General features: G+C 38.8%; 1 protein-coding gene across 1 annotated transcript in view; it reads left to right on the top strand.

Moving 5' to 3' along the window:
- Window positions 1-13,451, top strand: part of PREP (prolyl endopeptidase) — a 104,018-nt gene that overhangs the window by 46,209 nt on the left and 44,358 nt on the right. Inside the window, exons 8-9 of the mRNA XM_039869552.1 lie at window positions 6,621-6,812; window positions 10,803-11,000. Of these exons, the coding sequence (XP_039725486.1) occupies window positions 6,621-6,812; window positions 10,803-11,000 (390 nt within the window). The remainder of the gene's footprint in view (window positions 1-6,620; window positions 6,813-10,802; window positions 11,001-13,451) is intronic.

Genomic DNA, 13,451 nt, shown 5'->3' with positions numbered 1-13,451 from the left:
TTGTTTGTTCCCTTTTCCCTTTGGTTTTTTCATTTCTCTATAGAAGTAATATCAGCAGCAAAAGGGACACTTACCATTTGGCCATATTCTGAATAAATTTAAAATCATATCAGAGGTTTTTAAATAGAATCTTTAGGAAGCAGTGGGCAGGTGAAAAGAACTGTATATATCTAAAATCCTTATTAGTAGTCACACCTGTCTGCTTCAGTACAGCACCCTTAAAACGAGCCCGAAGTAATCTTTGCTTATGTCACAGCACTTATGAAGCTATTTGGTGGAAAAGGTGGATGATGCAGACATATTAATTTTTGTGAGCAAATATCAGCTTATCCTGTATTTCACCCAGACTTTCACTAACCTGTCTCTCCCCTTTTTCCTTTTTTTTGCTGAAAGTTTGATCGTTTTAGATTGGTAAGGTTTCAGTGCTCACCATGTCCTTGTTTTAATGTTTTCACATCATTAATGAGAATTAGCTTTTTTCTGCATAAGAAATTAATCTACACATAACAATAAAAGGAAGCTTGGTGTTTGTCATTTAGCCATCTCTGGCTAATGCAAGGCAGATGACCTCTTGTTTTTAGGTAAGTAGCTAAGACAATATCGACTCCATGGTTCACACCCAGTGGAACTGAATGTCTTTTGGAGGTAGAGTGGAAATGAGGAAATAAGCATTTCAGAAGCTTCAAATAAATGATTTGTCCAAAGTTTAGCAAAACCATCTGAACATTAAAAGTCAGACTAACGGGAGGAGGACTTCTGTGGCAGGCAGGAAGTTATTAGAAAATAGTGTGTGTCTCAGAGTGGGACTGCCAAAAAAAAAAAAAAAAAAAATTGGAACATCAAGAGGCAGTATAAAAATAAGGAAAATAGGAATTTTAGAGTAAAATAAGTAATAATAAAATTCGTACTTTTACTAATTTTAAAACTAGTGATTATAAGGGCTTCTAGGAAAATAATTGTGTTGCTGTGAGATATAAATTTGATTTTAAAAGTTCACTATGAGCAAATCATGCTGTTCAGAAGCCATATTTAGCTTATTTTTGTTGTTCAAAGAATTCCAGCATCATTTGGAATAATAGTAAATATTGTTTATTTAGCATTTACGTATGCCGGATTCTGAGCTACAAATATAGATATGTCATTCAGAAGCGTTTGAGGAGGACGTATGGTTATTCATAGGAAACAGGTTGGTGAAGCCAATTAGCTTTCCTGATGCTATTTAGAAATTCAGACCCATGTCAGTTGAATGGCCAAACTGAGTTCTAACCATCACTATTCAGCAGATGAGATGGAAGGAAGGCATCAGGCCTGAGAGAACAGCCGCCTGCTGGCCCCTTCAGTCTCAAAGCAGGACCCACACTTTGCCTTTGTTTATCGTTTTTTACATGTCAAGCCCTTAGTAAAGTGTAAAGGCACTTTTTAGCTTTTCTTATTAGAGAGCTTGCAAAATATATGAAACAATACCATTGATTGTCAAAGAAAGTAAAAAAAAAATAATGACTTTACTCTAGAGAAAGCATGAGATGACTTATTTTAAGCTAATCTTCACTCAGTAAACAAATCATTCCCAACCAAGAAGCAAGTTTATAAAAAATAATTTTAACTTTAATGTAGAGAAGTTTGGGGATTGAATTCTGCTGGCTTCAGAGTGAATAATGCCACTTACAGACAAAAGAACCTCAGAAAATGTGGGCAGACATTAAGATGGTTTGGAATTTAACTATGTCTCTTTTTTAAAAGTAATTTTTCTATTTTGCATTTAAATTAAGTGTTCTAACGCATGTAGCAAATCTGAATGAGCCCCATTGTTCGTCTGAATTGCCATTTCTCTTGAATTATGTCACGGGCCAAAGCCCTGGAGGGGCAGGGAATTCAGGATAGCAAAAGGATTTGGCGAGCTCCTGTTTTGAACATGCTGCCCTGTATAGGCCTGTACTTTGAACTGCTTTTCAAATTTACAGCTGGATTTGTATAAACCCAGCTGCTTTGGTTAATCTAAATGAATTTATGACTTGTAGTATCTGTTTATGACTAAGATTAATGCTTCAGAATTCGGTGGCAGATAAGACCACAAAGTTTTGGGGTTTTTTTTTTCGTATCCGTTGGAGCTTGATTGATTAAAACAAATGTACCACATCTTCAGGCTCACCTGATTATACAGAGGTACTGAAGGAAATTTCTACTGTGTTTTGCCTTTGGTAAATGTTTCAGTGACATTTTTTATGGGCTGTAGGGTACAGGGTCATAATAAATACCACTGCAGTGGCTGCAAGACCTTTTCAAGCAGAAACCATAAGGTGTTACTTTGAGAAATAAATGTTTCACATCATGAAATGTTTTATTGTCAAGGGAACATTTAAGGAATCTGTAACATTTCCCAGACCAAGATTCTGTGTCTACAAATGTCATAGTCCAGAAAATTGTCTTATTATTCTTATTATAAAGAAATGTACCTTTCTGATTATCTGCAGATTTTGCATTGCCAGCTAATTTTTTACTTCTAAGGAGTAGTTTTTAAGCTTTTTCCTTCTAAAGCGATGTTTTATGTAGACTAAGATGCAGTTATCTTTGAGTGGTCACCTACTTTTGAAGTTTGTCACTGAAAATAAAATTGTAACTCAAATGCAGAGCTTAATTAATCTTTTATGAAAATTAATTATGAAGATTTCTATTTGATGGAGTTTGTCAGATTGTATATTCTGAATAATCTCCCAACTGAAACAACTGAAATGCTGTAAAAAGTTTGCACAGCATCTTTCTAAGTTTATTGCTAAGTTGGCACAAAAGAAGAGAAACCATAGATACCAAAGACAGAAATAAAGGCAGGAATTTTAGATTGTTCCTGAATGTTTCTGTTGGGCCTTGAAGGCTGAGCTTCCCTGTGCCAGCCACCCGGGGCAAGGGTGATGGGAGATAAAGCCTCTCATTCTGCATGAGAGATACCCTTAATATAAGGGTGATTGAAAACTAAGCATACCAGTGGTAGAACTGGGGGTAGGGTGAGGGAAAGCGAGAGTAATAAGAACCTGTCTTTACCTTGGCCCTAGTGAAGGGGAACGGTAGGCAGGATGTGAATTCTCCTAAAACATGAGAATGGTTAACCTACACATGGGTGCAGATTGTCTTGATTGTCCCTATAAGGTCCCAAAAGCCTCATACCAATAATGTAATTTAAAGTACTGCCAGTTTTGTTGCCTCCCACTTCTCTGTAGAAGTGCCACTTCAACTCAGGCCTCCAAGGATTCTCACAGATATTGTTTCAAGGGAAATCAGTACACAGTCAAAAATCACAAAGCAGATGAAGAAATTCATCAGCATGAGAAATAGAGCCTGCAGAAACACCAGAGCAAAATTATCAGATTCCTAATGTAAAATAAGCATATTAAATACATGTTTACAACTAAACGATTAATGTGATGCCTTTACAAAAAATACATGAGAAGCTTAGCAGCATAAACAAGAAACAAGATACTGTAAAGAATGACCAAACATATCTGGAAGAGGACTAACTAGAATTTTACAAATAATATTTTGATTATTAACATTAAAAAATTCAATTATTAGGTTAGAGAAGAGATTAGAGACAGCTAAAGAGAGAACTACTTAAATAGAATATAGATGTAAAGAAATTACCTAGAATGTAGCCCACCATGAGGTGGAAAGCATATGAGTGGTCACCAGACATGGTAAAGAGCAAATCTTTCCAGAAACGATAAGCTACGTAATTGGGACCAACCATTCTGCAGAGGACAACTGGCCCAAGATATGACCATGAAAATGATATACCTCTCTTAATATCAAAGTAGACTTTAAAGTAAAAAGCATTACTAGAGATAAAACTTCATAACCATAAAAGGTTTGATATAGTTTTATTTAAATACAGTAATTCTAACTTTGTATATCTAACAGCATGATTTCAAATACAGAGAGCAAAAACTAACAGAAATACAAGTAAAAAGGACATCTCTACAATCAGAAGAACATTTTAACAAACTTTTTTTGTGGCTGATAAAAAAAAATGGCCCCTCAAATCAGTAAATATATAGATTTAAGCAATATGATTAACTAATAACTTAAAAAACATATCTAGCTTATCACACCCAAAGGCTGCAAAATACACACTTTTCGTTCACAGAAACATTTAAAGGTCATTTAAGGGAAAAAAATTAGGCCATAAAGCTTTTCCAAACTAATTTTAAAAGATTGAAATCATACATTGTATGTTCTTTGAACCCAGTAGGATTTAGCCAAAAGTCAATAGCCAGAGGGCAAAAATCTCACAAACTTAATATCAAGTGAAAGGAATCAGACACGAAAGAATACATGTTGCATGGTTTCATTATATATGAAGTTCAAAAATAAGGCAAGATTAGGCTGTAGTGTTTATGGATGCATGTTAAAGCTGAAAAAAGAACAAAAGAAGAAGAAAGTGATGACCATAAAATTCAGGATGGTATTTACCTTTAGGAGGGATCAGGGCGTGTTCAGAATATCCTAGTGAACGAAATTACTTCTCATTATCAAAAATGCATTGACTATCCTTATATGCTTATTCTTCCAGATGAACTTTAGCATGATGTTGTCAAATTCTCTAAATATCTCATTTGGATTTTGATTGGAATTGTGTTAAATTTATAGATTTCCTCTGGGATTATTTGTACCTATGAAATATTGAATCTTCCCATCTAGGGATATACTGTGTGTTTCTAGTTATTCAGGTTTCAGTGGTAGTTTTTAAGATTCTTTAGAAAAATTTTCGAGCTTTCTTCATATAGATTCCACATTTCACATTAAAGTGCATTCCTAAATATTGCATTAATTTTACTTCTATTGTAAATGAGTTCTACCCCTATATTTTCTACCTGGTTGTTGCTGTCATGGAAGAAAGCTATAGATTTTTTAAAACTGCTTATAATTAGTTTTAATTCCAATTATTTATTTAAAAATAATGTTGACTTTTGTTGAGTAGGTATTAGTAGTCACTTTATAATAATTTTTTTATTTATTTACTATTCCTAGTTTATAGTTAAGAAAATGAGGTTTAGACAGGGGATAGAAAGATTGCTCAAGGTCACACAACTAAATAATGGTAGAGCTGTTTTAATCCAGTTATGTCTGACCAAAAACTCTCTGCCATGGGATTATATTTTTCTTGATAAATTTAATTCAGCAAATTATATAAAGATACTATGCTATGGAGATGAATCAGATAATGAATGTAAAATTGCCCTGAAAGATTCAAGGAATATAAATGAACTATCCAAATTAATATAGCAATTTCACTGTGAAATGGAAGCTCAGAGATTAATTGGAGAATAGCTAAGACTTGGCATCGCCTTTCAGTAGTTTAGAAGTTATCGAACTTTTTGTTTATGAAACTAAAGAGGTACACTGAACATCTATGTTCTGATACATTGTGAAGCAGATGTCTTAGAATTTTTTTTTTTTTAAATATTAAAAGTGCCATTTAGTGCGCCATTTAAACAATGATAGTGAGCCACATTTAAGATTTATTTTAGTGATGACCATCTCCAGACTGGTTCTCAGCACTAAAGGACTGGGCAGTGTTCTTTCTTTCATTTAATACCAATTTTATTTTGCACCTTTGAAGTACCTGCCACTCTGTTTAGGTGCTGTGTGTTAAATAGTGAATAAGAAAGAAATTACAAACAAGCAAATAACTACATATCTTGAGAGAAGTGCTTTAAAATATGATCTGGGTACCGATAAAAGGTGCCTAGCTATTTGAGAGTGGGCCAGGTGGAGGAAACACCCTGTAACAGGGTCTGGAAGCATCTTTTAAGGAACCTGACAAAGGCCAGTGCCTCTGGAGGACAGGGATGAGGCGAAACTTGGCAGGACGTGAGGTTGTCTATGTAGGCAAGATCACGGAGACTGTAAAAAGGAATTTGGATTTTATTCAAAGAATAATGGGGAATTTTTTAAGGAAGGCACCAACATGGACCAGTTTAGGATATTAAGACTTGGTGGCTGCTGCACTAAGATCAAAAGTGGCAATGGGAAGAGTAGGCAGGAAGCTAATGCTGCAGACCAGGGCTGGCTAATCCTTTGTTATAAGCTCTGTCCTTCTGTGTGCTGAAGCGTGTTTAGCAGCATCTCTGGCCTCTACCCAGTAGATGCTTATAGTGGCCTGCCTCTCACTTTCCAAGCTGTGACGACCAAAAATGTCTACAGACATTTCCAAATGTCTCCTGGGGTGGTGGAATCATCCCTGATTGAGAGTCACTGCTGTAGACCCAGAGGGAAAAGATGAAGACTTGGAACGGTATGATGGCAGCAGAGATACAGAGATGTGCTCAGATTTGGGACATGCTCAGGTAGAAAAGGGTTTACAGATTATGTGGGGTGGTGGGCTAAGAGCAGAGGTCCTTCACTCTCTTTCATTGCCAGATTTTTCAGGAAAAAAATTCCTTCCCATTTTTTTAAAACCTTAAAATTTACCCACCCTTGTCCTTGCTCCTTCTCAAGCCTTAGATCTTTCAAATACTGTGTATGCTTTATGTTCTCCAGATAGAAGAGATACACTCTCCCTTCCCTACACACAAACCACACCATTTTAAATTCGGGAGTGGTGACAGGGATGCTTGATCTCTCACTAGGAATCCTGAAGTGGGTAAAACTGATTGACAACTTCGAAGGAGAATACGACTATGTGACCAACGAGGGGACAGTGTTCACGTTCAAGACAAACCGCCATTCTCCCAACTATCGCCTGATCAACATCGACTTCACAGACCCTGACGAGTCTAAGTGGAAAGTGCTCGTTCCTGAGCATGAGAAAGATGTCTTAGGTAAGACTGCTGCTTGAAAATTGTGCTTTTGTGTTTGGTACAAACATCAGCAAATTGGTATATCTCTCATTCTCGCGTGACCAGTGTACAAGGTAAAGAACCTTCAACCTCAAATCGTTGGAAATGAAGTGCCTAAATGTAACACAACCAAGTATTTACTATTTGACGTCTTTTTAGTTAGGACAGTGCCATGCAGGGTCCTCATGATCATTGTGAAGGTATGATCAGACTATCAAAGATAGTGCTTTTTTTTTAATATCAGTCGTCTGCATAGTTATTGTCTGATAATAATCAATTTAATTTTTCTAACCATTTGGATTTAGAATCTTTAGCTTTTAGCTTTCGAATAACCTTTGGCTGTTTATATTATCCATATTGTGAATCGTAGGGTAGGTTGACAGTCCTCTTATTAGAAAAGAGAATAGACTCTCGTTGTCAGATTGAATTGAAATCTTATTGCAGTTGCTGCTGTGTGCACCGAGCCGCATTAACCACTTGAGAATCTCACCTCTGTTATCAGTCGTGTTTCATAGCGCCTCTAAGTTCCCTTTTACTCATTTTTTCTGTGATTTTCCAAAACTGATATGCTGCTTTATAAATTATTTATTGCTTGAAAGCTGGATTTGATTAGAATAAGACTCACTAATTTTGCTACAGTTTTTTACACAAAAGGAGAGTCCAATTATCTTTAAGCCAGTAAAGAGTTTACTTATTGGAAGTGAACTTCTGCTGATGGGTTGAATGGGGATAAAAGCTAGGGCCATCCCAAAATGGCAAGGTATAAGGTATATGATTAGGAAAATAATTCCTTTTGTGATCTGCAAAGTGACCCTGTCTCAGATAAAGCAGTCCTTACAGGTGTTTTCAGTGAGTTAAATGCACAGGTGTCAGAGTCATACAGATCCAGGTTTATGTCCTGGAAAAGTAAGGGACTTTCTCCCCTGGCTGAAAGCATTGTGCTCTGTGCCTGGCAGGTGTTTGAGCCTGGCTTTCCTTAGCAGGTAGAGGGGGAATGTGGGCAGGTGGTTACGCTCACTCTCACCTTCAGTGAGAGCTTTTCATAGGCACTCGTGGGCCCTTCCTCCCGCAGTTCCCTTAGCCCTAGAGGAAGCAGCACTCTGAGTCTTTGAGAGTCTCCTCAGTCCCTGGGCATCTAGCTGCACCCCTCCACCTTTTCCTGTATGGAGGTTTCCACACTCCTCCAGGTAGTTCTATTAGATGGGACCCAAGACAACCACATGCCCGCTCTATCAGGCAAAACTCACATCTGCACATCCGAGGCAGCAGCCCATTCCAGCCCTTCCCCTAAAGTACTTAGTCAGCCCTTCTCCTTTCTGGACATTCTAGTCACAGCGCCTTTAGCTTCTCGGGTTTGGATTAGGCACCAGTGCTCTGTCCGCCTCAGGCTGAGTTTCTTCCCCATGGGGAGGGGGACTTAAGACCTCCCCATGAAATCCCTTCCGTTGTCTCTTTAAAACCCTCCATTTACTCTGTGACCCTCAGTTATATTTGGATGAGGTGTCCATGAGTCAAAGAACAGGTTTTTGGCCATTTCCTTTAACATCTTCAAGTGAAGAATCTGGTTTGTAGAGACTTTGCTAGCCTAATAGCTTCTGTCCAAACTGAGACAGAGTGCCTGCCCCACCTCCACTAACCCCTCCCCCACCAAAGGATGCTAATAGCCAGATTTAGGGAGTGCTTCATAAATGCCACATGAATTGACCTCATGTATTAGCAGGTCCAAGTGAGTGAAATTTTGGTGGCATAAGTGTCATGTAGCGTGCCCTCGGTGTTTTTCAGGTACAAGTCAGGTTGGAACAGTGATTCACATATAGGGAGCTATCAGAGATGTTAATTATTTTCCAAGACATGTGACTTTTCTTCCTTTTAGCACCCCCCAAAGTGGTTTGACTGTGCCTTAAGGTAACATCCTATTTCACTTGTAGATGTAATGAAATGCAAATCAATGACCTGAGATTTGGGGGGTGATGTATTTTTATAGCCTCCCTTCTGAAAGATTTTAAGTTCTTTAGACTGGAAAGGGGAAGCCTTCAGTATTCACTAGATCTCATAAATTCAAAGAGAGGCACAATTGAATTTTCTATATATCATTAGCACAGAATGCCCTATTGAGAATAAAAACTAGAGATGAGTCATAAAGTATAGCTCTAAAGTCAGCTTTTATTAATGACCATCTACAGATCAGCTTGTCTTTTTCTGATTCACTTTGTTTGTTTTATAATTCTGATATACTCATAGTTAATGCAGATTAATTATTCTTTGACAGAAATAATTTACTTCAGTTTTTTCCCCATACTTTCTTTAAAACATTCAAGCCACATGAAATATATTGCTTGATTGAGGCACTTTAAAAAAATCATATTGGAGAATGAGCAAATGACTTTTAGATGTAAGAATAGAGAGGGAAGAAAGAGTTCTTTATATCTTCACTTGAGGAAAATTTTATTTTGGTAATCTAAACAACTCAACAAGATTGAGACCTCTAGTGATCTTCAGAGTTCCTTCTGGCAGATGCCCTGTTCGTGTTGATAACTGATGATGTGATAATCGTGAATTGCTAGTTTCTTAGGTTATAAAAGTAAGCATTGTCAAGGATCCCACCACCACATCCCCGAGAAAGGCTTGTCTGTTCCACATGTTTGAGCTGTTCCCTGCAGCCCTGTGTCCTTGTTTCTGTCCACTGCAGCATCTCTCCCTCTGGATTGCCTGTCCTTATCTCGGGCTAATCTTGTCTGAAACGAACTGGATTGTGCTCTCTGCCTGCCCTTCTGTTTTCTCCTTTCCCCATTCCCTCGCTCACCTCCACTCTCCCAGCTCTGTCCGTTGGCAGCACCATTATTGAAGTCGCAACCCTGGTTGTCCAGAAGGTCTCATCTCTCCACCTTACTCTCCATATCCCCACAGTCACCAAGTCCTGGGGAATCTTGGGAAACGACTTTATTCCCCCTCAATTTGATTTGATTGGTTCATTGCAGTAGTGTTCTTACAGTTCTCCCCTGCATCCTTTTGTGTACCTTCCGTGTTCTATATCCTTCACTGATGTGATCCTGATTTGTGTCACTTCTCTCCAAACATTAGCTCCTCAGTGAAAGCAAACTCAGAGCTCAACTACACTCTTCCCCAGCTCACTGACTCCACCTTGAGACCACCACCACCACTGCCACCCAGCCCCGAACTGAACAGATTTTTTCTTCTTGAAAATCGATCTCTCACTTGATCTCTTTACCAGCCTCTCTCCCATCTGTCCTGCTGTTCAATCATTCATTCGTTCATTTTCCTTTTTTCTCTTCTCATCCCTAGCTTGCTCCTCATTCCTTAAGTCGCCTGACTTCTTACCTTAACCTCATCCCTGCTGACACCACCCCAGGCACCCCCATCTCCACACCCCTGTCCTCAAGATGCAGCTTGGCACTTGCTGAAAGGCTGTCACTTTTTCAGGTCCCCAGGCAACCACCCACTTACCTTTGCTTACACATTACTACTAGTATTTTCATCTGATTGTATGTTAAGGGCAGAAGTGATATCATCTTCCTGCTTGTCTCTCAGCACCTTGCAGGTTACCAAGGGCTTAATACATTTTTATTGAATAAGCAACCCTGACAGAAATGAATCATGATTCGGTTTTTATTCTTTTCCTTCTTATATCTCCTGTAGCATGATATTGGACACAAAATAGGTAGGCAGTTTATTTGTAGTACGCACTCTATCTAGATTGTCAAAAGCTCCTGGCCCAAGTTAGAGAATATTTTGTTTCCTCTGGACATGACAGTGATAATCATTTATTAAAGGAGTATGCTGGAAGTTAGATGAATGATTAAAACCAGTTATAAACCGGTTATAAAATCACTTTGCAAGTCTCACTGTTGCATAGCACAACGGATTGCTCAAAAACTATTGTTCGATGACATAAGTATGCTTTTTACTCTTTTTCAAAACTACATTAGGCTTTGTCTATCCTTATCTTTTCAGAATGGGTGGCTTGCGTCAGGTCTAACTTTTTGGTGTTATGCTACCTCCATGACGTGAAGAACACTCTGCAGCTTCACGACCTGGCCACTGGTGCTCTCCTCAAGTCCTTCCCGCTCGAGGTCGGCAGCATTGTGGGGTACAGCGGCCAGAAGAAGGACACTGAGATCTTCTATCAGTTTACTTCCTTTTTATCTCCAGGTGAGAGTCTTTTTACCAATGTTGTTCAGTTTAAAAATCATACTAATATTTGGGTCTCTTTTGGGAAATGGAGATATAATGCTATTATTGAAAACCACATTTGCTGTATTACAGCCAAAATTAATGAGAATAAAACCATAAAACAGACACTCAGAACAAAGGGAAATGCGACCACCTAAAACTACAGTCTTGTTAATCTTATATCCTGAGTCTCTCTTCTGGGGTCAGGACCAACTGTTGTTCTAAGTTGTTTGAAAAATTGGTATGAACAAGGATAACCTTAGATCCAGCCTTTGGTCTATATGTACTAGGACACACACAGTGCAGATAGCTAAAAGCTTAAAATAAAAATCTGTAGTCACATCTGGCATTAAAAAACTGTTTTCTAGAACAGACTGAGAATAAATTCCGCTTTTGTTAAACTGAATTAAAAGTTAATATTCTAAATATATAGTTTTATGTTATTTGGAAAAATCTTGTTTTTTGGTTCTAATAAAAAGAAAAAAACACTTATAAATCGTAGTTTTACGTTTCATGGTATGGGTTAATTTTCCCCAAAGTCAACACAGCTCTCTTTTTAACTTTTTTTAAGTTGCTCACACTCATTTTGCTTTTCTTTGGCTGCATCGTTTTTGTCATAGCCGAAGCCATCTTACACTGATTTATCCCAGGAGCCTGGCCTCAGTTGGCAGTTTGCATTCGACTGAGCAGACCCTGTCCTAAAATTTATCTGGCTGAAAAAACTTTTGCATTTTTCCTTGTTTGTTTTCAAGCTCCTCCATAGTCCTTTTGGTCCTACCCAGTTTCGTTGCAATAATTTGATCCTTGGCAAATAAAGCAGGCAGAGGGGAGAGCTAGGCGGGTACTGAAGTGGCTCTGCCTTCCTCCTGAGATATAGCCAGACAACAGTGGTGCTTCGTCCACTCCCCGCCCCCCCCACCCCCCGCACGCCGACGCCTCAGAATCATAGAGCAGGCAGTCTATAAGGAATCTTACCATTACAGCAGATTGCTGTCTGGGTTATTAAAACCAAAAGAGTGGTATTCTGTAGTTGGTCTGATGGGATACCTGGAGCACCTAGCAAGCTTTACTTGCCACATGTCTTTCAGACAACCTATGGAGCTAGGAAAAGTGCCCAGAAAGATGAACAATGCCCAGGGCCAGGAATCAAGGACTGACAGGTCAATAACCCCACATCAGGATGTCTTGCACTTCACTCCTCCCAGAACTGGGGTACAGTGGCAGCCAATGGACAGGAACCAAGAAAACCAGTTTCCTCCAGATAGCCATTCTCAACCCACTGCTCTAGAGCCCACAATTTATTTGCTCACCTTACGTTGGTTCTAGAAATTTTACATTGGAAAATTTCTTAACTTAAACGTGTTAAATGGATAAAGGGCAATGAGAAGAACAGCGTAGGGGGGTGACTCACCTGCTCTTAATAAAAACCAGAGTCACAAAAGGCCTGTGAACCTCTTTCAGTGACCCCATGTGGCCATTTATTTCAGGAACGAGCTCATCGTTACCTGGGGAAGAAAGGACTCATTGTCCTAGTGTAAAACAGTGGGTTCTTTGCCAAGCAGTGAAATATTATCCATGACTGTGGCTGTAAAGTTTGAAAAGAGAAGTGTGCTCTTAGTTCTGAACCACCAGTTAGTTTCTGAACTAGCTTTAATTTGTAACTGTAATACTTTATTCTTCTCCATTGTCTTTTCTGATTCATTTTGCCTCCGTTGTTTTCTTTTCTCTCCTTAATGCAATTTGCTATCTAAAACCAGAGAACGGGGCTTCCAAACTTAGGCCTTTTGGTCCAAACGTAAAACTGGCCATCAGATAATTAAACAAGATCTCTTGAAAGCAAGAATTGTCAGTGTGCATATCTATACATCTGTACATACATATCATCTAAAAAGGCTGTCTTGCCCTGGTCTTTGAAGGTTAGCCATCCACTACTGCAGTAAACAACAGAGATACTAAATTATAAGCCCCAGGACTAAAAATAACTACAGCTCCAGCTGTTACAGACATGTGATATATTTGGCAGGTACACACCAGCTGACTTTGGTTCCCCTGGAGGTACATAGTGAAGATGTGTCTTGAGCCCAAGCCATTTAGGACTCTTTAGTACCTTGAGTCACACATGGGAGAAAACAGGCAGCCAGGGCAGTTTGGAGCATGATGCTCTTATCTCCTGTGGCTCAAACCACTTAGTGGTTGAGCCACTTAATTCTGTACTCATGAAACCCTGGAAGGTTGTCTAAGGTTAGCTCCAGACAGACTTGCACATTGTAATAATCCAATACTGCAATCACAGTATATGGCTCTGGGATGCAGCAATGAGAAATCAAAGAGCCTTTCCCAGACAATTTGGGAAAGGCAGTCACAGTATATGGCTCTGGAAAGCAGCAATGAGAAATCAAAGAGCCTTTCCCAGACAATTTGGGAAAGGCA

The sequence above is a fragment of the Pteropus medius genome, unplaced genomic scaffold (assembly GCF_902729225.1).
Source record: "Pteropus medius unplaced genomic scaffold, Ma_sr-lr_union100, whole genome shotgun sequence".
Lineage (NCBI taxonomy): Eukaryota > Metazoa > Chordata > Mammalia > Chiroptera > Pteropodidae > Pteropus > Pteropus medius.
This window is presented reverse-complemented; position numbering and strand designations above follow the sequence as displayed.